Source organism: Ranitomeya imitator, chromosome 3 (assembly GCF_032444005.1).
Source record: "Ranitomeya imitator isolate aRanImi1 chromosome 3, aRanImi1.pri, whole genome shotgun sequence".
NCBI lineage: Eukaryota > Metazoa > Chordata > Amphibia > Anura > Dendrobatidae > Ranitomeya > Ranitomeya imitator.
Window position 1 is genome coordinate 806446856 of NC_091284.1, and position 26826 is coordinate 806473681.

At 42.3% G+C, this 26826-nt stretch overlaps 1 protein-coding gene across 1 annotated transcript in view; it reads right to left on the reverse strand.

Moving 5' to 3' along the window:
* LOC138671246 (cyclic nucleotide-binding domain-containing protein 2-like) overlaps positions 1-26826 on the reverse strand; it is a 385035-nt gene that overhangs the window by 39014 nt on the left and 319195 nt on the right. The window contains exon 14 of the mRNA XM_069759242.1: positions 15446-15580. Coding sequence (XP_069615343.1) covers positions 15446-15580 — 135 coding nt within the window. The remainder of the gene's footprint in view (positions 1-15445; positions 15581-26826) is intronic.

The window sequence follows — 26826 nt, forward strand, 5'->3', positions numbered from 1 at the left end:
ACCCTGCACATAAGAGCTGATACTCTACAGGAGAGAGGACCCTGCACATAAGAGCTGACACTCTACAGGTGAGAGGACTCTGCCCATAAGAGCTGACACTGTGCAGGAGAGAGGACCCTGCACATAAGAGCTGACAGTCTACAGGAGAGGGGACCCTGCACATAAGAGCTGACACTCTACAGGAGAGAGGACCCTGCACATAAGAGCTGACACTCTACAGGTGAGAGGACTCTGCCCATAAGAGCTGACACTGTGCAGGAGAGAGAACCCTGCCCATAAGAGCTGACACTGTGCAGGAGAGAGGACCCTGCACATAAGAGCTGACACTCTACAGGAGAGAGGACCCTGCACATAAGAGCTGACAGTCTACAGGAGAGAGGACCCTGCACATAAGAGCTGACAGTCTACAGGAGAGAGGACCCTGCTCATAAGAGCTGACAGTCTACAGGAGAGAGGACCCTGCACATAAGAGCTGACAGTCTACAGGAGAGAGGACCCTGCACATAAGAGCTGACACTCTACAGGAGAGAGGACCCTACACTTAAGAGCTGACACTCTACAGGAGAGAGGACCCTGCACATAAGAGCTGACACTCTACAGGACAGAGGACCCTGCCCATAAGAACTGACACTCTATAGGAGAGAGGACCCTGCAGATAAGAGCTGACACTCTACAGGAGAGAGGACCCTGCACATAAGAGCTGACACTCTACAGGAGAGAGGACCCTGCAGATAAGAGCTGACACTGCACAGGAGAGAGGACCCTGCACATAAGAGCTGACACTCTACAGGAGAGAGGACCCTGCATATAAGAGCTGACACTCTACAGGAGAGAGGACCCTACACATAAGAGGTGACACTCTACGGAAGAGAGGACCCTGCACATAAGAGCTGACACTCTACAGGAGAGAGGACCCTGCACATAAGAGCTGACACTCTACAGGAGAGAGGACCCTGCACATAAGAGCTGATACTCTACAGGAGAGAGGACCCTGTACATAAGAACTGACACTCTACGGGAGAGAGGACTGTACACATAAGACACATAAGAGCTGACACTCTACAGGAGAGAAGACCCTGCCCATAGGAGCTGACACTCTACAGGAGAGAGGACTCTGCACATAAGAGCTGACACTCTACAGGAGAGAGGACCCTGCACACAAGAGCTGACACTCTACAGGAGAGAGGACCCTGCACATAAGAGCTGACACTCTACAGGAGAGAGGACCCTGCACATAAGAGCTGACACTCTACAGGTGAGAGGACTCTGCCCATAAGAGCTGACATTGTACAGGAGAGAGGACCCTGCACATATGAGCTGACACTCTACAGGAGAGAGGACCCTGCACATAAGAGCTGACACTCTACAGGAGAGAGGACCCTGCACATAAGAGCTGACACTCTACAGGTGAGAGGACTCTGCCCATAAGAGCTGACACTGTACAGGAGAGAGGACCCTGCACATAAGAGCTGACACTCTACAGGAGAGAGGACTCTGCACATAAGAGCTGACACTCTACAGGAGAGAGGACCCTGCACATAAGAGCTGACACTCTACAGGAGAGAAGACCCTGCACATAAGGGCTGACACTCTACAGGAGAGAAGACCCTGCACATAAGAGCTGACACTCTACAGGAGAGAAGACCCTGCACATAAGAGCTGACACTCTACAGGAGAGAACACCCTGCACATAAGAGCTGACACTCTACAGGAGAGAAGACCCTGCACATAAAAGCTGACACTCTACAGGAGAGAACACCCTGCACATAAGAGCTGACACTCTACAGGAGAGAGGACCCTGCACATAAGAGCTGACACTCTACAGGAGAGAGGACCCTGCACATAAGAGCTGACACTCTACAGTAGAGAGGACCCTGCACATAAGAGCTGATACTCTACAGGAGAGAACACCCTGCACATAAGAGCTGATACTCTACAGGAGAGAGGACCCTGTACATAAGAGCCAACACTCTACAGGAGAGAGGACCCTGCCCATAAGAACTGACACTCTACGGGAGAGAGGACCCTACACATAAGACACATAAGAGCTGACACTCTACAGGAGAGAAGACCCTGCCCATAAGAGCTGACACTCTACGGGAGAGAGGACTCTGCACATAAGAGCTGACACTCTACAGGAGAGAGGACCCTGCACACAAGAGCTGACACTCTACAGGAGAGAGGACCCTGCACATAAGAGCTGACACTCTACAGGAGAGAGGACCCTGCACATAAGAGCTGACACTCTACAGGTGAGAGGACTTTGCCCATAAGAGCTGACACTGTACAGGAGAGAGGACCCTGCACATAAGAGCTGACACTCTACAGGAGAGAAGGACTCTGCACATAAGAGCTGACACTCTACAGGAGAGAGGACCCTGCACATAAGAGCTGACACTCTACAGGAGAGAAGACCCTGCACATAAGAGCTGACACTCTACAGGAGAGAAGACCCTGCACATAAGAGCTGACACTCTACAGGAGAGAAGACCCTGCACATAAGAACTGACACTCTACAGGAGAGAACACCCTGCACATAAGAGCTGACACTCTACAGGAGAGAACACCCTGCACATAAGAGCTGACACTCTACAGGAGCGAGGACCCTGCACATAAGAGCTGACACTCTACAGGAGAGAGGACCCTGCACATAAGACCTGACACTCTACAGTAGAGAGGACCCTACCCATAATATATCTCTGGGGCATGATCTGCATTCATTTTGGGGAGTCCTGAATGAGGTTAAAAAAAGCAGGACTTAAGGAAAAACTTTGCTCCCCATTTTGTAAGTTGAAGAATACAGAGGTTTTGTAAAATTCAAGTATAATTCATACCCACTCGAATAGTGTCACCCATTGCTAATAAATAAACAAGAACATAAGAATTTCTTGAATTTTTTAATGTTGAATAATTCATTTTTTTCTTACCATGGCTCAATTAGAAATCGTTTCCGTTTTTATTTATACTTTATTTTATTTTATTTCTTCTAGATTTCAAAGATCTTTTCTCGCACATTTATGATATCATTTTGAGGTGATTCCCTTTGTTACCGTTGCTTGGATTTAGATTTTCTCGGGTTGTCCAGACACTCAGTGAACATTGTAATGATTTTTCCCTGTGTAGCAATGAAATGAGAGACACTGCGTCGTTCCAAAACTGCATCAGAAGGTAGAAGGGGCCCCCCAGTAACATTGATGGCGCTGCTCATACGAAAAACAAAACCTCAGCACTTCTTTTTTGGAGAAAGTGGCAGAAAAGCTTTGAGTTTTTAGGAAAGTCTTTTTTTTTAATGCTTTATGTTTTTATAACTACAGCCTCTATCCAACCACTGGAATTTAATCTAGATAAATCTTTGCTGATCGACAAACCGGGCTCCTTAAGAGCTCTTGTCCTGCAGGTGCAATTAATGAAGCTCCGGTAATACAGCTTCCAGAGAACATTGCTGTCTTTGTCAGCGCCATCATTTACAAGGAATGGAATGGGTTATTGGTTGCAAAAGGTCAAGGAGGTGGAATATTTGTGTTCGAAAAGTTTAACCAAGCAATGGATTTTTACAGCGTCTAACATAGTCTTAATGGGAAGTTGTTATCAGAAAATGACATATTGGTTAATCCAGGTTCCAATTTTCTAGATTTACCATTCTAAACAATCCATAGTGCAGCCTTGTATTTTCTTGGAATTGTTGTGTTAGCTGGCACCTGTTCACACTAGTTGGGATGTGCCACTGTGAAAAATGTTAATTTAGTCATCAAAATTTTGTGGCATAAATTGCGATGAATTTGTTGGCTGTGCTCGGCAATTCCAGTTTTTAGCTTAGCTCTGTCCAAAAAGGCCAAAATTCACAACTATGAGCTGCACAAATATTTGTGACATTTGAAACGTTTTGGTTTTTTTTATGCCAGAATACGGAGAAAAAAAAACGTTTGATGAATCAAGGGCTACATTTACACGACCATGAAACATGGACCTTGCTCAGATAGCAATACCCAACCGGTGGATTTCTTGACCTGACCAGAGATTGAAGTACGCATCTTTCCATATAACCCTTTTTTTTCCAAGCTTTAAAAAAAACAATGGACGCAAGAGAATACAGACAGCTTGGTGGATGATTGAGTCAGACTACGCTTCAATGGGTCCTGATAACTTCAACGGATCCTGATGTTGGTATCAGGACCCATTGAAGAGTAGTCTGATGAGAAATGGCCGTGGTTCACCACGCTGCCCGTGTCCTCCTGCATTCATGTTTTATTGAAACTGGAATAAAAGTGTTTTTTATTGGATGTTGAGTGACACTTTTTTAATCTCTGGAATTTGGATTGCCATTGCTCATTTGTTTGAGCACCATGATATCCCTGAAGGTGTTAATAAATGGTCCTCTAATGTGGAATTGTTGGATGTTGCCTGATCGATCTACTGCTTAATGGCTCCATATACAGTATGCCTATGTTGCAGTTAGCTCAGTTCAGGCAACTCGCTGGTTGGGCTGGGTTCTGCTGTCTGAACAAGGCCAAATTTCACAGATGTATGAGTTTGACCTTAACCCCTTTACCCCCAAGGGTGGTTTGCACGTCAATGACCAGGCCAATTTTTACAATTCTGACCACTGTCCCTTTATGAGGTTATAACTCCGAAACGCTTCAACGGATCCCGGTGATTCTGACATTGTTTTCTCGTAACATATTGTACTTCATGATAGTGGTAAAATTTCTTTGATAGTACCTGCGTTTATTTGTGAAAAAAACGGAAATTTGGCGAAAATTTTGAAAATTTCGCAATTTTCAAACTTTGAATTTTTATGCAATTAAATCACAGAGATATGTCACACAAAATACTTAATAAGTAACATTTCCCACATGTCTCCTTTACATCAGCATAATTTTGGAACCAATTTTTTTTTTTGTTAGGGAGTTATAAGGGTTAAAAGTTGACCAGCAATTTCTCATTTTTACAACACCATTTTTTTTTAGGGACCACGTCTCATTTGAAGTCATTTTGAGGGGTCTACATGATAGAAAATGCCCAAGTGTGACACCATTCTAAAAACTGCACCCCTCAAGGTGCTCAAAACCACATTCAAGAAGTTTATTAACCCTTCAGGTGTTTAATAGGAATTTTTGGAATGTTTAAATAAAAATGAACATTTAACTTATTTACACAAAAAATTTACTTCAGCTCCAATTTGTTTTATTTTACCAAGGGTAACAGGAGAAAATGGACCCCAAAAGTTGTTGTCCAATTTGTCCTGAGTACGCTGATACCCCATATGTGGCAGTAAACCACTGTTTGGGTGCATGGGAGAGCTCGGAATGGAAGGAGCGCTGTTTGACTTTTCAATGCAAAATTGACAGGAATTGAGATGGGACGCCATGTTGCGTTTGGAGAGCCACTGATGTGCCTAAACATTGAAACCCCCCACAAGTGACACCATTTTGGAAAGTAGACCCCCTAAGGAACTTATCTGGATGTGTGGTGAGCACTTTGACCCACCAAGGGCTTCACAGAAGTTTATAATGCAGAGCCATAAAAATAAAACAAAATTTTTTTCCCACAAAAATTATTTTTTAGCCCCCAGTTTTGTATTTTCCCTAGGGTAACAGGAGAAATTGGACCCCAAAAGTTGTTGTCCAATTTGTCCTGAGTACGCTGATACCCCATATGTGGGGGGAACCACCGTTTGGGCGCATGGGAGGGCTCGGAAGGGAAGGAGCGCCATTTGGAATGCAGACTTAGATGGAATGGTCTGCAGGCGTCACATTGCGTTTGCAGAGCCCCTAATGTACCTAAACAGTAGAAAACCCCCACAAGTGACACCATTTTGGAAAGTAGACCCCCTAAGGAACTCATCTTGATGTGTTGTGAGAGCTTTGAACCCCCAAGTATTTCACTACAGTTTATAACGCAGAGCCATGCAAATAAAAAATATTTTTTTTTCCACAAAAATTATATTTTAGCCCCCAGTTTTGTATTTTTCCAAGGTTAGCAGGAGAAATTGGACCCTAAATGTTGTTGTCCAATTTGTCCTGAGTACGCTGATACCCAATATGTGGGGGGGAACCACCGTTTGGGCGCATGGGAGGGCTCGGAAGGGAAGGAGCATCATTTGGAATGCAGACTTAGATGGATTGGTCTGCAGGCGTCACATTGCGTTTGCAGAGCCCCTAATGTACCTAAACAGTAGAAACCCCCCACAAGTGACCCCATATTGGAAACTAGACCCCTCAATGAACTTATCTAGATGTGTTGTGAGAACTTTGAACCCCCAAGTGTTTCACTACAGTTTATAACGCAGAGCCGTGAAAATAAAAAATCTTTTTGTTTTCCCACAAAAATTATTTTTTAGCCCCCAGTTTTGTATTTTCCCAAGGGTAACAGGAGAAATTGGTTCACAAAAGTTGTTGTCCAATTTGTCCTGAGTACGCTGATACCCCATATGTTGGGGTAAACCCCTGTTTGGGCACACAGGAGAGCTCGGAAGGGAAGGAGCACTGTTTTACTTTTTCAACGCAGAATTGGCTGGAATTGAGATCGAACGCCATGTCATGTTTGGAGAGCCCCTGATGTGCCGAAACAGTGGAAACCCCCCAATTATAACTGAAACCCTAATCTAAACACACCCCTAACCCTAATTCCAACGGTAACCCTAACCACACCTCTAACCCTGACACACCCCTAACCCTAATCCCAACCCTATTCCCAACTGTAAATGTAATCTAAACCCTAACCCTAACTTTAGCCCCAACCCTAACTGTAGCCCCAACCCTAACCCTAACCCTAGCCCTAACCCTAGCCGTAACCCTAACCCTAACCCTAGCCCTAACCCTAGCCCTAACCCTAGCCCTAGCCCTAACCCTAGCCCTAACCCTAACCCTAACCCTAGCCCTAACCCTAGCCCTAACCCTAGCCCTAGCCCTAACCCTAGCCCTAGCTCTAACCCTAGCCCTAACCCTAACCCTAGCCCTAACCCTAGCCCTAACCCTAGCCCTAGCCCTAACCCTAGCCCTAACCCTAGCCCTAACCCTAGCCCTAACCCTAGCCCTAGCCCTAACCCTAGCCCTAATGGGAAAATGGAAATAAATACATTTTTTTTTATTTTTCCCTAACTAAGGGGGTGATGAAGGGGGGTTTGATTTACTTTTATAGCGAGTTTTTTAGCGGATTTTTATGATTGGCAGCCGTCACACACTGAAAGACCCTTTTTATTGCAAAAAATATTTTTTGCGTTACCACATTTTGAGAGCTATAATTTTTCCATATTTGAGTCCACAGAGTCATGTGAGATCTTGTTTTTTGCGGGACGAGTTGACGTTTTTATTGAAAACATTTTTGGGCACGTGACATTTTTTGATCACTTTTTATTCCGATTTTTGTGAGGAAGAATGACCAAAAGCCAGCTATTCATGAATTTCTATTGGGGGAGGCGTTTATACCGTTCCACGTTTGGTAAAATTGATAAATCAGTTTTATTCTTCGGGTCAGTACGATTACAGCGATACCTCATTTATATCATTTTTTTATGGTTTGGCGCTTTTATACGATAAAAACTATTTTACAGAAAAAATAATTATTTTTGCATCGCTTTATTCTCAGGACTATAACTTTTTTATTTTTTTGCTGATGATGCTGTATCGCGGCTCGTTTTTGGCGGGACAATATGACGCTTTCATCGGTACCATGGTTATTTATATCTGTCCTTTTGATCGCGTGTTATTCCACTTTTTGTTCGGCGGTATGATAATAAAGCGTTGTTTTTTGCCTCGTTTTTTTTTTTTTTTCTTACGGTGTTTACTGAAGGGGTTAACTAGTGGGACAGTTTTATAGGTCGGGTCGTTACGGACGCAACGATACTAAATATGTGTACTTTTATTGGGTTTTTTTTTTTTATTTAGATGAAGAAATGTATTTATGGGAATAATATTTTTTTTTTTTTTTCATTATTTTGGAATATTTTTTTTTATTTTTTTCACACATTTGGAAAAATTTTTTTTTACTTTTTTACTTTGTCCCAGGGGGGGACATCACAGATCAGTGATCTGACAGTTTGCACAGCACTCTGTCAGATCACTGATCTGATATGCAGCGCTGCAGGCTTCACAGTGCCTGCTCTGAGCAGGCTCTGTGAAGCCACCTCCCTCCCTGCAGGACCCGGATCCGCGGCCATCTTGGATCCGGGGCTGGAGGGAGCAGGGAGGGAGGTGAGACCCTCGCAGCAACGCGATCACATCGCGTTGCTCCGGGGGTCTCAGGGAAACCCGCAGGGAGCCCCCTCCCTGCGCGGTGCTTCCCTGCACCGCCGGCACATCGCGATCATCTTTGATCGCGGTGTGCCAGGGGTTAATGTGCCGGGGGCGGTCCGTGACCGCTCCTGGCACATAGTGCCGGATGTCAGCTGCGATAAGCAGCTGACACCCGGCCGCGATCGGCCGCGCTCCCCCCGTGAGCGCGGCCGATCGGCTATGACGTACTATCCCGTCCAGGGTCAGATAAGCCCAGGGCAGGGCACCTCGACGGGATAGTACGTCTAAGGTCACAGAGGGGTTAAGTGCAATAAAAGAAAATGCAAGGTCAACACTTTTATACTTCATCTGTAAATAGCTATCTGTTATTTAGCTGGTTTCATAGTTATTCAGCTAAATTTGTCCATCCAAACAAAAGGGCTGTTAAGCAAAAGCTAACCAGATTTTTAACCCCTTTACCCCCAAGGGTGGTTTGCATGTTAATGATCGGGCCAATTTTTACAATTCTGACCACTGTCACTTTATGAAGTTATAACTCTGGAACGCTTCAACGGATCCCAGTGATTCTGACACTGTTTTCTCATGACATATTGTCCTTCATGATAGTGGTAAAAATTCTTTGATAGTACCTGCGTTTATTTGTGAAAAAAACAGAAATTTGGTGAAAATTATGAAAATTTTGCAATTTTCCAACTTTGAATTTATATGCAATTAAATCACAGAGATATGTCACACAAAATACTTAATAAGTAACATTTCCCACATGTCTACTTTACATCAGCACAATTTTTGAACCAAAATTTTTTTTTGTTAGGGAGTTATAAGGGTTAAAATTTGACCAGCAATTTCTCATTTTTACAACACCATTTTTTTTTAGGGACCACATCTCATTTGAAGTCATTTTGAGGAGTCTATATGATAGAAAATACCAAAGTATGACACCATTCTAAAAACTGCACCCCTCAAGGTGCTCAAAACCATATTCAAGAAGTTTATTAACCCTTCTGGTGCTTCACAGGAATTTTTGGAATGTTTAAATAAAAATGAACATTTAAATTTTTTTCACAAAAAATTTACTTCAGCTCCAATGTGTTTTATTTTACCAAGGGTAACAGGAGAAAATGGATCCCAAAAGTTGTTGTCCAATTTGTCCTGAGTACGCTGATACCCCATATGTGGGGGTAAACCACTGTTTGGGCGCATGACAGAGCTCGGAAGCGAAGGAGCGCCATTTGACTTTTCAATGCAAAATTGACTAGAATCAAGATGGGACACCATGTTGCGTTTGGAGAGCCCCTGATGTGCCTAAACATTGAAACCCCCCACAATTGACACCATTTTGGAAAGTAGACCCCCTAAGGAACTTATCTAGAGGTGCCGTGAGCACTTTGACCCACCAAGTGCTTCACAGAAGTTTATAATGCAGAACCGGAAAAATAAAAAATCATATTTTTTCACAAAAATTATTTTTTAGCCCCCAGTTTTGTATTTTCCCGAGGGTAGCAGGAGAAATTGGACCCCGAAAGTTGTTGTCCAGTTTGTCCTGAGTGCGCTGATACCCCATAAGTGAGGGGGAACCACCGTTTGGGCACATGGGAGGGCTCGGAAGGGAAGGAGCGCCATTTGGAATGCAGACTTAGATGGAATGGTCTGCATGCATCACATTGCGTTTGCAGAGCCCCTAATGTACCTAAACAGTAGAAACCCCCCACAAGTGACACCATTTTGGAAAGTAGACCCCTTAAGGAACTTATCTAGATGTGTGGTGAGCGCTTTGACCCACCAAGGGCTTCACAGAAGTTTATAATGCAGAGCCATAAAAATAAAACAAAAATTTTTTCCCACAAATATTATTTTTTAGCCCCCAGTTTTGTATTTTCCCGAGTGTAACAGGAGAAATCGGACCACAAAATTTGTTGTCCAATTTGTCCTGAGTGCGCTGATACCCCATATGTGGGGGGGAACCACTGTTTGGGCGCATGGGATGGCTCGGAAGGGAAGGAGCTCCATTTGGAATGCAGACTTAGATGGAATGGTCTGCAGGTGCACATTGCGTTTGCAGAGCCCCTAATGTACCTAGACAGTAGAAACAAGTGACACCATTTTGGAAAGTAGAGCCCCTAAGGAACTCATCTAGATGTGTTGTGAGCACTTTGAACCCCCAAGTGTTTCACTACAGTTTATAACGCAGAGCCGTGAAAATAAAAAATCTTTTTTTTTCCCACAAAAATTATTTTTTAGCCCCCAGTTTTATATTTTCCCAAGGGTAGCAGGAGAAATTGGACCCCAAAAGTTGTTGTCCTATTTGTCCTGAGTACACTGATACTGCATATGTTGGGGTAAACCCCTGTTTGGGCACACGGTAGAACTCGGAAGGGAAGAAGCACTGTTTTACTTTTTCAACGCAGAATTGGCTGGAATTGAGATCGGACGCCATGCCGCGTTTGGAGAGCCCCTGATGTGCCTAAACAGTGGAAACCCCACAATTATAACTGAAACACTAATCCAAACACACCCCTAACCCTAATCCCAACAGTAACCCTAACCACACCTCTAACCCTGACACACCCCTAACCCTAATCCAAACCCTATTCCCAACTGTAAATGTAATCTAAACCCTAATCGTAACTTTAGCCCCAACCCTAACCCTAGCCCTAACCCTAGCCCTAACCCTAGCCCTAACCCTAGCCCTAACCCTAGCCCTAACCATAGCCCTAACCGTAACCCTAGCCCTAACCCTAGCCCTAATGGGAAAATGGAAATAAATACATTTTTTTAATTTTTCCCTAACTAAGGGGGTGATGAAGGGGGGTTTGATTTACTTTTATAGTGGGTTTTTTAGCAGATTTTTATGATTGGCAGCCGTCACACACTGAAAGACGCTTTTTATTGCAAAAAATATTTTTTGCGTTACCACATTTTGAGAGCTATAATTTTTCCATATTTTGGTCCACAGAGTCATGTGAGGTCTTGTTTTTTGCAGGACGAGTCGACATTTTTATTGGTAACATTTTCGGGCACGTGAAATTTTTTGATCGCTTTTTATTCCGATTTTTGTGAGGCAGAATGACCAAAAACCAGCTATTCATGAATTTCTTTTGGGGAAGACGTTTATACCGTTCCGCATTTGGTAAAATTGATAAAGCAGTTTTATTCTTCGGGTCAGTACGATTACAGCGACACCTCATTTATATCATTTTTTATGTTTTGGCGCTTTTATACGATAAAAACTATTTTATAGAAAAAATAATTATTTTTGCATCGCTTTATTCTCAGGACTATAACTTTTTTATTTATTTGCAGATCATGCTGTATGGTGGCTCATTTTTTGCGGGACAAGATGGCGTTTTCAGCGGTACCATGGTTATTTATATCTGTCTTTTTGATCGCGTGTTATTCCACTTTTTGTTCGGCGGTATGATCATAAAGCGTTGTTTTTTGCCTCGATTTTTTTCTTTCGGTGTTTACTGAAGGGGTTAACTAGTGGGCCAGTTTTATAGGTCGGGCCGTTACGGACGCGGCGATACTAAATATGTGTACTTTTATTGTTTTTTTTTTATTTAGATAAAGAAATGTATTTATGGGAATAATATATATTTTTTTTCATTATTTAGGAATATTTTTTTTTTTTTTTTTTTTAACACATTTGGAAAATTATTTTTAACTTTTTTACTTTGCCCCAGGGGGGGACATCACAGATCGGTGATCTGACAGTTTGCACAGCACTCTGTCAGATCACCGATCTGTCTCAGAGCACTGCAGGCTTCACAGTGCCTGCTCTGAGCAGGCTCTGTGAAGCCACCTCCCTCCCTGCAGGACCCGGATGCCGCAGCCATCTTGGATCCGGGCCTGCTACAGGGAGGGAGATAGGAGATCCTCGCAGCAACTCGATCACATCGCGTTGCTGTGGGGTGCTCAGGGAAGCCCGCAGGGAGCCCCCTCCCTGCGCAATGCTTCCCTGTACCGCCGGCACATCGCAATCATGCTTGATTGCGGTGTGCCGGGGGTTAATAGCGCTGGATGTCAGCTGCGATAGGCAGCTGACACCCGGCCGCGATCCCCCCGTGAGCACGGCCGATCGCGTATGACGTACTATCCTGTCGGTGGTCATAGGGGCCCACCCCACCTCGATGGGATAGTACATCTAATGTCAGAAAGGTGTTAAGCTTAAAATGGTCATAGAAAATGAAAAGTCATCCTCATAAAAATTCATTATAAAATGAGCCACAATAAAGTAAAGCTTCTCCGATAATAAAAATGGTAAAGTCACTCATCCTGGAGGGTTTAACGACATATACTCTACTCATCACTGAAATTTCGACACCAAGAAGGAAAAGTGGTAGAATTATAAAAATCACAGGATGGATAGACATGTTACTGATGTGCAGATGATGAAAAAATGGAAACAACATTTTGAAAACACCTTCATTTATTCAGTATGGTGTATGAGCGCCACGTGCCAAAATCCTCACATTTACAGCCTTGGCCTGAGCAAATCATTAAGATCCACTGCTGGCAGCTCTTGTGTAGTTGCCGACCAATGTCGTCCTAGATGTGGTCGATATGGCAAGTCTGGAGACACTGCAACCATGGTAGTACATTTAGGCCATGAACGCTGCTCCCAGTAGCACCAGTGATATGTGGCCTGGTGTTATCGTGTTGAAAAACAGCTCCTTAGACACTTTGGAGAAATGACCACCACACCACAAGTTCCATGACCTCATAATCCTAGGAGTTGGACTGGTGCTCTGCACAATGATGGATTTGAGAGGTCAGACGGTGTGATGTCAATAGAAAACCTGTAGCTGGTATCTGGCTTGCAGTCCAGTGTCGTGCAGATGCCTTCTGATGGGTTGTGTAGACACTGTTTGATCCATTAGGCTCGTTATGTGATGTCTAATTTCACTTGCCATACAGAATGGATCAGTCATGGAACCAGTATTGTAGTCATTTCTTCAAAGTGTCCCAGGAGCCGTTTTTCAATATGACAACTCCAGGCCGAAAGTTGTCCGTACACGGCCTACGTGTGCTACCATGGTCTACAGCATCTCCGGACTTGTGTCCCGCTGGGAAGATCTGGTCTATCCATCCTGTGATTTCCATAATTCCACAACTTTTCTTTCTTGGAGTTGCAATGTCAATGTTGAGGAATGTATATGTTGCCAAGTTGTACAACATTGTGTCCCAGCACATCTGTTAAATCTAAAGATAAAGTGGCTGACCCCTTTTATGTATTTTCTAATGCAGCATTATACATTATAATTTGGAAATTCTATCTTGGTATTACATGCAGCCATTTTATCAAAGCTTACACCACACAAGCCTCGTAAAAAGCTTGAAAATTTGCATATTACTTATGCAACATGGAGTTGTACCAAAAATCTGAGGCGTTTGGCATTTTCACAATGATTTGGATCAGCTATGCCAATTTTGGTAGGAGTTGGGCAGGACAGATCCCTACGACTACACTAAGAAGAGGTGCCGAATTCATTAAGAGCGAGTGTGTGCTACACCAGTCTTGAAGAATTGTCCCCTGTGTGTTTTGGGAGACAGTATGGCACAGTTAGAGGAGGTTTACCCAGAGTATATACGTTTGGTATTGCAATAGTCGTAGTGATCTAGAAAATCATTTTGCCTGGTCATTTTTTCTGCATCATTCAGGTTGCAAGAGCAAAACCAAAAAACTATGGCGATAGTGCACTTTTTTTACCTATTTGTCCATCCTTGGATGTTTTTTCCCTTTTTTTTCAGCACATAATATGGAATATGTTGCTTAAAACAACAACTCACTTAGCAAAAAACATGTTCTCATGAGGAACAATAAAAATAGCTATGGTTCTAGGAAAAGAAGGCAAAGATAAAAAAAATTATGAAAAAGTAGAGAAGGAGTTAACTAATGTCGATTTTTAAAATATTGCAAATACAGCACAAAAAGCGTGAAATACCATTGTGTCTCATTTCTTCATGTCACCTTGGAAGAAGAAAAATTAATATATCAGAATGTATTTCATTTCACTCAAAATGTCTTCATTAAGTGTCCCAGAAAATGTAATTCAGTCTGAATGAGAGCGATTTCTGACCGGAATTCTAAAATTCAGTCGCTAGATAATTGCGGATAAAGCGACGAGATATGAAGGTTAGAGGGGAAGCAGTCGTTTGTTTTTTTGCTATTCTCAGTGAATACTTTAATACTTTAAATGAAGCTACTGTCCGGACTGTGCAGCGGAATATCTTAAGGAAGCTTAAGTAGTAATTAAAATAGATTTACAGAATTGAAGTCACTTTAGGAAGCGGATGAATACAAAACAGATAATTATGCCGCCAGTCCATTTACAAAAGTCCTAAGAGGCTCAAAGGTGATACAAAAGGTAATTAACTAAACCATTAAAAAAAAAAAATTACGAATCTCAGAAAAGAGAATGACCGTATTATAACATGAAAAGCCTTGAATGACACAGTGCGCGAGTAATCGAACAAAATGGACCTACTTGGAGATCCTCTTCTTCAGAAAACCTAAAGCCAGTTATCTTCTGACCTTAGTGACCACCTTATATGTAGCTCTTGGAAGAGCAGCAAAGGAAGCAAAGCTCCTGCAAAATGCTAAGAGCAGCTGCCACTAGGGAAGTTGTTCTGGGCTCTTTTGTTACCTGTCGTATTATCCTTCTCTTCACTTTGTCATCAGTGTGATGCCATAAAGCTCCAGTTTTGTCTCATCTGTCCAGAGGACATTCTCTTAGAAGCTTTGTGTCTTGTTAATATGAATTTTGGCAAATTCCAGTTTTGCTTTTTTTTATTATTTGCTTTCAACTGTGGTTCCTTCCGCTGTCGTCTTCCATGAAGTCCAATTTGGCCAAAACAAAGATGGATGCTGCGATTTGACATTGATGGACCTTGACTTTGGAGTTCACCTCAAATCTCTTTGGAAGTTGTTCTGGGCTCTTTGGCTCTCATTCATATTATCCTTCAATTTGTCATCAGTTTTATTTTAGTTTTCTTATTTTTATTTCCCCCTCAAAGTGATTTCAGTTTCCTTCTCAACGGATTTATACAGATTATATGTGACAAGAAGGTGCAATAAATTCTGAAATTATTCTTATTGGTTTGATTTTAATTTACGTGACAAAAACCTGATTAAATGACAGATCTTGTCATGTAAAAAATCAAACCAATCAGAATCTTGAATGTGAATATTCAACAGGACCTGAACTTACTTGTCTTGATAACTTATGGATGTATTCCTCGTTCATCTGTTTTTTAAAGAATTCCTTCGATATGACGATGCACTCTGCTCCATCTGAAACCAGGGCCATACCCAATGTGTCTTCAAAAATGGTGTACACCAGACCCTGTGGCATAAAAATTAAGTTAAATTGACGTTTATTCCTTTTATAATTTGTAACATACAGTTTGTAAATGAATCATAAATTTATATAAATACAGTACAGCAAAGCACCTAAATATATATCCTAATGGTAGCCATTGAAATATATACACACCTTTACAAAGAGGCTCCACACAAGAGCAAATCCGAATAAAAGATATTTTTATTATCAAATCACAAAAATAAGACCAAAAAGTAATAAGAATCAGTATAATTCAAGGATGAGGACCACAAATACAGGAAAAATGTGGACTAACCTGGAGGTAGCTCACATATATGCAATCAAAAATATAAATATATGTATAGGTAAGGTAATGAATATTTTTTGTTTTAGCATAGTACAACCCATGACATTAACCCCCTTACCCCCAAGGGTGGTTTGCACGTTATGGACCCGGCCAATTTTTACAATTCTGACCACTGTCCCTTTATGAGGTTATAACTCTGGAACGCTTCAACGGATCCCGGTGATTCTGACATTGTTTTCTCGTGACATATTGTACTTCATGATAGTGGTAAAATTTCTTTGATATTACCTGCGTTTATTTGTGAAAAAAACAGAAACATGGCGAAAATTTTGAAAATTTTGCAATTTTCCAACTTTGAATTTTTATCAATTAAATCACAGAGATATGTCACACAAAATACTTAATACGTAACATTTCCCACATGTCTACTTTACATCAGCACAATTTTGGAACCAAATTTTTTTTTTGTTAGGGAGTTATAAGGGTTAAAAGTTGATCAGCAATTTCTCATTTTTACAACACCATTTTATTTTAGGGACCACATCTCATTTGATGTCATTTTGAGGGGTCTATATGATAGAAAATACCCAAGTGTGACACCATTCTAAAAACTGCACCCCTCAAGGTTCTCAAAACCACATTCAAGAAGTTTATTAAACCTTCAGGTGTTTCACAGGAATTTTTGGAATGTTTAAATAAAAATTAACATTTAACTTTTTTCACAAAAAATTTACTTCAGCTCCAATTTGTTTTATTTTGCCAAGAGTTACAGGAGAAAATGGACCCCAAACCTTGTTGTACAATTTGTCCTGAGTACGCCGATACCCTATATGTGGAGGTAAACCACAGTTTGGGCGCATAGCAGAGCTCGGAAGGGAAGGAGCGCCATTTGACTTTTTAATGCAAAATTGACTGGAATTGAGATGGGAGGCCATGTTGCGTTTGGAGAGCCACTGATGTGCCTAAACATTGAAACCCCCCACAAGTGACACCATTTTGGAAAGTAGACCCCCTAAGGAACTTATCTAGAGGTGTGGTTAGCACTTTGACCCACCAAGTGCTTCACAGAAGTTTATAATGCAGAACCGTAAAAATAAAAAATAATTTTTGTGAAAAAAAATGATATTTTCGCCCCCAATTTTTTATTTTCCCAATGGTAAGAGAAGAAATTGGAACCAAAAAGTTGTTGTACAATTTGTCCTGAGTACGCTGATACCCCATATGTGGGGGTAAACCACTGTTTGGGTGCATGGGAGAGCTCGGAAGGGAAGGAGCGCCGTTTGACTTCAATGTAAAATTCACAGGAATTGAGATGAGACGCCATGTTGCGTTTGGAGAGCCACTGATGTGCCTAAATATTGAAACCCCCCACAAGTGACACCATTTTGGAAAGTAGACCCCCGAAGGAACTTATCTAGAGGTGTGGTGAGCACTTTGACCCACCAAGAGCTTCACAGAAGTTTATAATGCAGAGCCGTAAAAATAAAACAAAAATTTTTTCCCACAAATATTATTTTTTAGCCCCCAGTTTTGTATTTTCTCGAGGGTAACAGGAGAAATTGGACCCCAAAATTTGTTGTGCAATTTGTCCTGAGTGCGCTGATACCCCATATGTGGAGGGGAACCACCGTTTGGGCGCATGGGAAGGCTCGGAAGGGAAGGAGCGCCATTTGAAATACAGACTTAGATGGAATGGTCTGCAGGCGTCACATTGCGTTTGCAGAGCCCCTAATGTACCTAAACAGTAGAAACCCCACACAAGTGACCCCATATTGGAAACTAGACCCCCCCACAAACTTATCTAGATGTGTTGTGAGAACCTTGAGCCCCCAAGTGTTTCACTACAGTTTATAACGCAGAGCCGTGAAAATTAAAAAATCTTTTTTTTCCCACAAAACTTATTTTTTAGCCCCCAGTTTTGTATTTTTCCAAGGGTAACAGGAGAAATTGCACCTCAAAAATTTTTGTCCAATTTGTCCTGAGTACGCTGATACCCCATATGTTGGGGTAAACTCCTGTTTGGGCACAAGGGAGAGCTCGGAAGGGAAGGAGCACTGTTTTACTTTTTCAACGCAGAATTGGCTGGAATTGAGATCGGACGCCATGTCGCGTTTGGAGAGCCCCTGATGTGTCTAAACAGTGGAAACCCCCCAATTATAACTGAAACCCTAATCCAAACACACCCCTAACCCTAATTCCAACGGTAACCCTAACCACACCTCTAACCCTGACACACCCCTAACCCTAATCCCAACCCTATTCCCAACCACAAATGTAATCCAAACCCTAACCCTAACTTTAGCCCCAACCCTAACTGTAGCCTTAACCCTAACTGTAGCCTTAACCCTAACTGTAGCCTTAACCCTAACTGTAGCCTTAACCCTAACTGTAGCCTTTACCCTAACTGTAGCCTTAACCCTAGCCCTAACCCTAGCCCTAACCATAACCCTAGCCCTAACCCTAGCCCTAACCCTAGCCCTAACCCTAGCCCTAGTCCTAACCCTAGCCCTAACCCTAACCCTAGCCCTAACCCTAGCCCTAACCCTAACTCTAACCCTAGCCCTAGCCCTAACCCTAATGGGAAAATGGAAATAAATACATTTTTAAAATTCTTTTTATTTTTCCCTAACTAAGGGGGTAATGAAGGGGGGTTTGATTTACTTTTATAGCGGGTTTTTTAGCGGATTTTTATGATTGGCAGCCGTCACTCACTGAAAGACGCTTTTTATTGCAAAAAATATTTTTTGCGTTACCACATTTTGAGAGCTATAATTTTTCCATATTTGAGTCCACAGAGTCATGTGAGGTCTTGTATTTTGCGGGACGAGTTGACTTTTTATTGGTAACACTTTCGGGCACGTGACATTTTTTGATCGCTTTTTATTCCGATTTTTGTGAGGCAAAATTAGCAAAAACCAGCTATTCATGAATTTCTTTTGGGGGAGGCGTTTATACCGTTCCGCGTTTGGTAAAATTGATAAAGCAGTTTTATTCTTCGGGTCAGTACGATTACAGCGACATCTCATTTATATCATTTTTTTTATGTTTTGGCGCTTTTATACAATAAAAACTATTTTATAGAAAAATATAATTATTTTTGCATCGCTTTATTCTGAGGACTATAACTTTTTTATTTTTTTGCTGATGTTGCTGTATGGCGGCTCGTTTTTTGCGGGACAAGATGACGCTTTCAGCGGTACCATGGATATTTATATTTGTCTTTTTGATCACGTGTTATTCCACTTTTTGTTCGGCGGTATGATAATAAAGTGTTGTTTTTTGCCTCGTTTTTTTTTTTTTTTCTTACGGTGTTTACTGAAGGGGTTAATTAGTGGGCCAGTTTTATAGGTCGGGTCGTTACGGACGCGGCGATACTAAATATGTGTACTTTTATTGTTTTGGTTTTTTTATTTAGATAAAGAAATGTATTTATGGGAATAATATATTTTTTTTTTTTTTCATTATTTAGGATTTTTTTTTTTTTTTTACACACTTGTAAAATTTTTTTTTTACTTTTTTACTTTGTCCCAGGGGGGGACAATACAGATCGGTGATCTGCCAGTTTGCACAGCACTCTGACAGATCACCGATCTGTCAAACAGCGCTGCAGCGTTACCAAGTGCCTGCTCTGAGCAGGCACTTGGTAAGCCACCTCCCTCCCTGCAGGACCCGGATCCGCGGCCATCTTGGATCCGGGACTTGCTGCAGGGAGGAGGTAAGAGACCCCCGGAGCAACGCGATCACATCGCGTTGCTGCGGGGGTCTCAGGGAAGCACGCAGGGAGCCCCCTCCCTGCGCGATGCTTTCCTGCACCGCCGGCACATCGCGATCATGTTTGATCGCGGTGTGCCGGGGGTTAATGTGCCGGGGGCGGTCCGTGACCGCTCCTGGCACATAGTGCCGGATGTCAGCTGCGATAAGCAGCTGACACCCGGCCGCGATCGGCCGCGCTCCCCCCGTGAGCGCGGCCGATCGCCTATGACGTACTATTCCGTCCTTGGGAAGTAAAGCCCACCCCACATGGACGGAATAGTACGTCTAATGGCAGAAAGGGGTTAAAAATCCAATCTCATGAAAACAATACACCCCTATATATAATGGGCCAAAGTATGTGTGAACATTGTCTAAACATACAGGACGAAGCATTTCATTGCGAAACGCGCATTGGGTGTGGTGGACGCCTGGTCCCTCTTTGTCACCTCTGGTAATGATAATGTTTATATATGTTTATATACGTTAATATCTTATATACATGTCAATGTGATTGATTAGACTACACTGAACCCCCTTTCTTGGTCTTATTTGAGAGTATTTTTCTCATGTATGTTTAGACAATGTTCACACATACTTTGGCCCATTATATATAGGGGTGTATTGTTTTCATGAGAATTTTAATGTCATGGGTTGTACTATGCTAAAACAAATATTCATTACCATACCTATACATATATTAATATTTTGGATTGCATATATATGAGCTACCACCAGGTGTGTCCACTTTTTTTCCTGTATTTGTGGTCCTCAAACTTGAATTATACTGATTCTTATTACTTTTTGGTCTTATTTTTGTGATTTGATAATAATAAAAATATATTTTATTCGGATTTGCTCTTGTGTGGAGCCTCTTTGTATATGTGTGTAAATACAGCACAGACCAAAAGTTTGGACACACCTTCTCATTTAAAGATTTTTTTGTATTTTCATGACTATGAAAATTGTACATTCACACTGAAGGCATCAAAACTATGAATTAACACATGTGGAATTATATACTTAACAAAAAAGTGTGTAACAACTGAAATTATGTCTTATATTCCAGGTTCTTCAAAGTAGCCATCTTTTGCTTTGATGACTGCTTTGCAAACTCTTGGCATTCTCTTGATGAGCTTCAAGAGGTAATCACCAGGAATAGTTTTCATCACACAGGTGTGTCCTGTCAGATTTAATAAGTGGGATTTATTGCCTTATAAATGGGATTGGGACCATCAGTTGTGTTGTGCAGAAGTCTGGTGGATGCACAGCTGATAGTCCTACTGAATAGACTGTTAGAATTTGTATTATGGCAAGAAAAAAGCAGCTAAGTAAAGAAAAACAAGTGGCCATCATTATTTTAAGAAATGAAGGTCAGTCAGTCCGAAAAATTGGGAAAACTTTGAAAGTGTCCACAAGTGCAGTGGCAAAAACCATCAAGCGCTACAAAGAAACTGGCTCATATGAGGACCACCCCAGGAAAGGAAGACCAAGAGTCACCTCTGCTTCTGAGGATAAGTTTATCCGAGTCACCAGCCTCAGAAATCGCAGGTTAACAGCAGCTCAGATTAGAGACTAGGTCAATACCACGCAGAGTTCTAGCAGCAGACACATCTCTACAGCAACTGTTAAGAGGGGACTTTGTGCAGCAGGCCTTCATGGTAAAATAGCTGCTAGGAAACCACTGCTAAGGACAGGCAACTAGCAGAAGAAACTTGTTTGGGCTAAAGAACATAAGGAATGGACATTAGACCAGTGGAAATCTGTGCTTTGGTCTGATGAGTCCAAATTTGAGATCTTTGGTTCCAACCACCGTGTCTTTGTGCGACGCAGAAAAGGTGAACGGATGGACTCTACATGCCTGGTTCCCACTGTGAAGCATGGAGGAGGAGGTGTGATGGTGTGGGGGTGCTTTGCTGGTGACACTGTTGGGGATTTATTCACAATTGAAGGCATACTGAACCAGCATGGCTACCACAGCATCTTGCAGCGGCATGCTATTCCATCCAGTTTGCGTTTAGTTGGCCCATCATTTATTTTTCAACAGGACAATGACCTCAAACACACCTCCAGGCTGTGTAAGGGCTATTTGACCAAGAAGGAGAGTGATGGGGTGCTATGCCAGATGACCTGGCCTCTCTGGTTCGGTTCTGAAGTTGTCACGGTGGCTAGACCCGGTCCGTGACCATGCTAAGGGGCATCCAATAAAGGTGGTACAGTCTGTCATTGATTCGTGACGCCACCTGTGGTGTTCGGTCATGGCGACCGACGCTGCTGTGGGGTCTGCTGGGGTGATGAAATGGCAGCTGGATGGTATACCTTCCCACAGGTGAAGTATGTCCCCAGGGCTTCCCAATAAGGTGGATGGTGATGGTGTGAGGGGCAGTCAATAATGAGGACACAAGGTTGCAGTCTCTTTACCTCTTTACTGAAGACTTCAGGATCCGCAATCCAGAGCACGCTTAACAGGGCTATCTGAGACCGGCCAGTCCGATGGGCACATCCAGAGTTTCCTTCGCAGATGGAAATCGTTGCCTACCACTAGTGCCTGTGTGTTGTAGTGCTACCCTGCTGAGCATTAATAGAATAGTCCTCACAACTTCTGTTCTTGTTCGTTCGTTCTTTCTAATGTGTTCCAGATGCTTCTAGTTCAACGTCCCCCAGGTATGTAATGGCTAGGACGCACCCGTATGACGGGAAGGCCTGGAGGTCTTCCGGGACCCTAGAGATGCCCCCCTCCCACTGTTGCCCCCTATGTCTTCGTAGGTGTTTAGTTGAGACAGCCAACCTATAAAAAACTGTCCTGCGGAGTTTGAAGTAAGGCGTAAAGTCAGTTACTCCCTCGGTGTTCCGGCCACCGGCTACGAGCCTCAGTAAGATGTTGCCTCGGTCTCACGGCACGACTCCTACTGGCTCTCCTTTGTGCTTGATCTCGTTTCTCACTGTCTCACAATATCCTTCGCTTCGTGTCTCTTTCTTAGGATACCGCCGCGGGGTGTGCAGGCGCGGTTCCATAACGTTCTGTTCTGGTCGCTAGGTGCCTGCCAGGTTTCCACGCCTGACAGGGACCCCCCTGTGTCTTCTCCCTGCAACACCCCCTGCCACGGGATGTTGCCTGAATCCAACCCAGTCAGCTTCTGACTAACTTTCTATCCAACCCCTAGTTTTACCAGTGTGAGGAGGGGCCCAATAAATAAAGCCTTTTGCTCCCCCTAGTGGCCAGAGTGTGAAGTGTAATGTGTGCTGGTGATTCCTGGTCAGTGGAATTCCTTCAGTGCCATCAGACGTACCATCACTCCCCTTAGTGGCAGGGTGTCATACTGCAACGACCAGATTTCTGGGGCGCTGCATATAGTTTAATGCTGTTTATATATTGGACAAATTGCCCATTTTCCTTTTATTCTGGTTTTATGGGGTTTATTTGAATGATTTTTGTCCTTTGCAGTTATGTTTACTAATGTTTATCAATAAAGTTGCTATATTAATTTTAAATTTATGTTTTTGTACTTTATTATACAGTATATAATATAGTGGTAACTATAGGATTATGTACTATTTATTTGTTGGTACCCCTGAAATTTAATTAAATTTGGTTATTTTGAATATAGGTTTAAACTTCCAGTTTTTGCTAATAGCTGACATTGGCGCGCCTGTTATGTCAACACATGACATCACATTCATGCAACGCCAATGCCTGGTACGCCAATATCAGCTGCCAGCCTCAGATTGGCTCCTGCTGTGTATTAAAGCACAGTGAGCCAGAGGGTCCTTGTGCTGCAATTCTGTTCAACTGGATGTACGTCAGAGGATGAACATCCAGCTGAAGCAGGAGCGGGCATCTGCGGGCCCTCCTCCTGCATGGTCCCTGTGCGACCACGATTGTTACGCCCCTGTACAGAGTCCATTATTGTTTTGGTACCAAAAGTTTCTCCTCGACCCTATTGGGGGATTCCAACCTTGGTAGTGACCGTTCCTCCACAAGAGGAATATGGTAATGTACAAAGGATTCATTTGCAAGTCATTGACCCATCAGAACTTTCTTCAGAATCATTATTCGCTCTATAAAAAAATGATATTTCTGCACTATACAGTGTGTCATAGATGGGGTGATGAGGAGAGAAAACTCGTTATGGAAAATTGCTCGTACTTAGATCTTAATCTGCTTAAACTGTTTGAAATGTCAGCAAATCTGCAGTAAATAAGCAATCGAAATAATCGTCGCTTGAGATTTAAATCAGCGTGTAACAGAATGATTTACAGTTTCTGCGCTCACCGAGATAACATCATGCCTGTCTGTTATAAGTATGTCTGGGGTGGGGGGGTATTTACTAATGTACTGTAATTTCCAACTTTTGCAGTCAGGTGAGTTTCTTTCAGAGAACTTAGAATTTGAAGGTGACAGCAGGTCAAAACCAATGAGGAAACAGTATCCACACCTTTGTGAATTGTCGTGTGCGTCAACTTCCCACTTTGTGCTCTAGAACATTATTAACGGTCTTGAAAATCTTATATCAATAAAGAGAAGACCTTCTTGACTTTCGGAAGAGTGGTCAAGTCCCACCAGACCCACTGAAATAGACCAAAACAATCGGGAATTCTGCAACTCCAAAAGGTTTTTTGGATTCCAGTGTCTAGAGTAAAGCAAAAAGATCCACAGGACCCTGCCACATTGGTAGCCTGTGACTACAAAATCAGAGCTCTATGAACCTCCTTCTACCTGCCTGCATTCCTGATCCTCTTCTGGCTGACACTGACAGCAAAGGGCCCCTGTGCAAGAACAGTAAATGGGTGCTTTGCAGTCCAATAGCTCATCATAACGTACAATTCCAACTGGTTTGGAGGTGGATATTGTCCCCGTTACGCCTTGGGCCCCTGAGTGGCTGTACGGGTTGCATCAGTGATATGTCTATCTTTGCGGCACACTGTAATTCATGTGTCGTGCCACAACAATGGCATTGCATCAGGTCTACTATTCAAAAGAGGTATGGAAAGTAATGCAGGCAAGTAGGAAGAATATCACAAGTCTCTGGCCTAGCGGTCATGGACATTTTTTTAGTTAATCCTACCAGTATTAAATTGCAAATTCAGTAAGGTGGGGAATGGGGATGACATAGAATGGGAGTTGATGGTTTGGACTTGGAAGGGGCTTTGCTATAACCCAACATATCAGAACAGAGTAGGCCAAATTTGCTAACTCTCCCAAAATGTTTTGAAAATTTCCCCCCAAAAAGGGGAGACCCCATGGACTCTAAGAAACATCGGAAAATCTCCCAGTTCTGTCAAAACCTCCTGGAAACCAGAGATTCCAGAAGGTTTCTTGTGCCAAGGAAGTTGAGTAATTGGTCATGGAGGATGCTGGATATGGGTCCAGTCCCTGAAGGATTCATGACCTACAAAGCATTCATCTCCCGAATGATATCCTAAAAAAAAATAGCAAATATGAAGAAGGTGGGAAAAAAACGGTGGGTGATATCTAAATACACGTCTCGCACCATCTCAGACTACAATTTACATTTGCGAAACAGGAAATGTTTTTCTCTATTCTTTTTCAAATCTCACATTCTGCATTTTTTTTTAAATTTTTCTTGTTTTTTTCCAATCAGCAAAATATTGATTAAAAATATATATTTTTACAAAAATAGCAAAATCTAATTAATAATAACCTTTTTGGGAAGTAGAGCAGATCACAATACTAAGCGAGTGCAAGCTCCGACCAGCCTCTGATCTGTTCGAAATGTGTTTGTCAACTTTATCTCCTCCAACTAATTCCATTCTGTTTGTGTTAACCTCAATGTTTACTTTTTTTTTACCGACCAAATCTTTATTCCTTTGTTCTGCATTCAGTAACGCAGATACATCTTTAGATCTTAGCTAAGTGAAGAACCACTGCTTATACTCCTTTTGGAGGTTAAGCCTGGGATTGCCATGAAATTTATCTAAAAGCCGCCATCGTACCCCGTAGGCCGTGCTTCTGACCCTCTTGTATTAATGAGGTCAGTAGGTTCCTCTGCTTCTTAACAAAGTACTTTATTTAATAAAGATGAAGCTGAATGTGAAGAAAATAAGATCAAGGATTATGAAGCTCTAAGATTTAGAGAAATTTTCAAAAAAACATTTTCTTAATAGAGATTTCAGGTGTCTTTCAGCAAGTATCCGGTTCCCAGAAGGAGACCTAATTTAATAAGTAAATGAACAATAGTCCACACAGTAAGATATACATCTAAAGTCTGGACTTTTTTATTGCTAAGCAAAGATGCGAGAAGATTAGAACAAAATTCAACACCCACTTTATTTTCAGATAAACAGACTTCATTTTGATGGGATACTAATCTTGAAGAATGGCAAAATCTTCTAATTTCCATATTATAATCATAAATTACTATCTGCCGGTTTTGTAATAAGACATGATTGTAAGCCTATCAACTCAGAATGTTTTTTTTTAATAGTTTATAATCTGTAGTTACTGAAAAATGTTAAGTAATTTTTTGCATTGACAGCCGCAGGTATGATGAGGGCGTCCTTATAGGGAACCTCTCATGTAAAATAACGCTATTATCCTGCAGATACGGGGATAATCTACAGGTCATAGACATAGCTACGGGTTCAGCTCAGGGGGCCCCCTAACTGGTAACCCTGATTACAACTATGGTAACACACTGATATTGGCGTCATATGGTGAACTTAGTGGTAGTTATAGATGGTGACTTACAGCTGACGATCTTTCTGATGGAGTCGATGATTTTTTTTGTCTTTTCCATCTGGCCCAGACCGACATGACAACTTCTTCCAGCCACAATTCGTCTGCAGAGATTACAAAAATGACACCTCTGACTTCTCACATTTCCAGCACCGTCCCCATTTATTTCCAACCTGCACAAACTCCCCATCCTGCTGATACCACAATACTGAGCCGCTACCTCTGTATGCGTCCCTATTACTGCACCTGCTGTGTGGTACAATAACAGCGCTCATTTGCCCCAACTGTGCCCCTCACATGGTAATAATGCCTCGTTTGTGCCCTCTAGATTGTAAAATCGCCCCCTAGAAAATATTAATGCCCTGTGCAAAGGTCCTAGAAAACATTGTCCATATTTTTTACAATACTGAGTTCCCCTATAACGATACTATGACGATACTGCTTCTTAAAGGGAACCTGTCACCCCCAAAATCAAGGGTGAGCTAAGCCCACCAGCATCAGGGGCTTATCTATAGC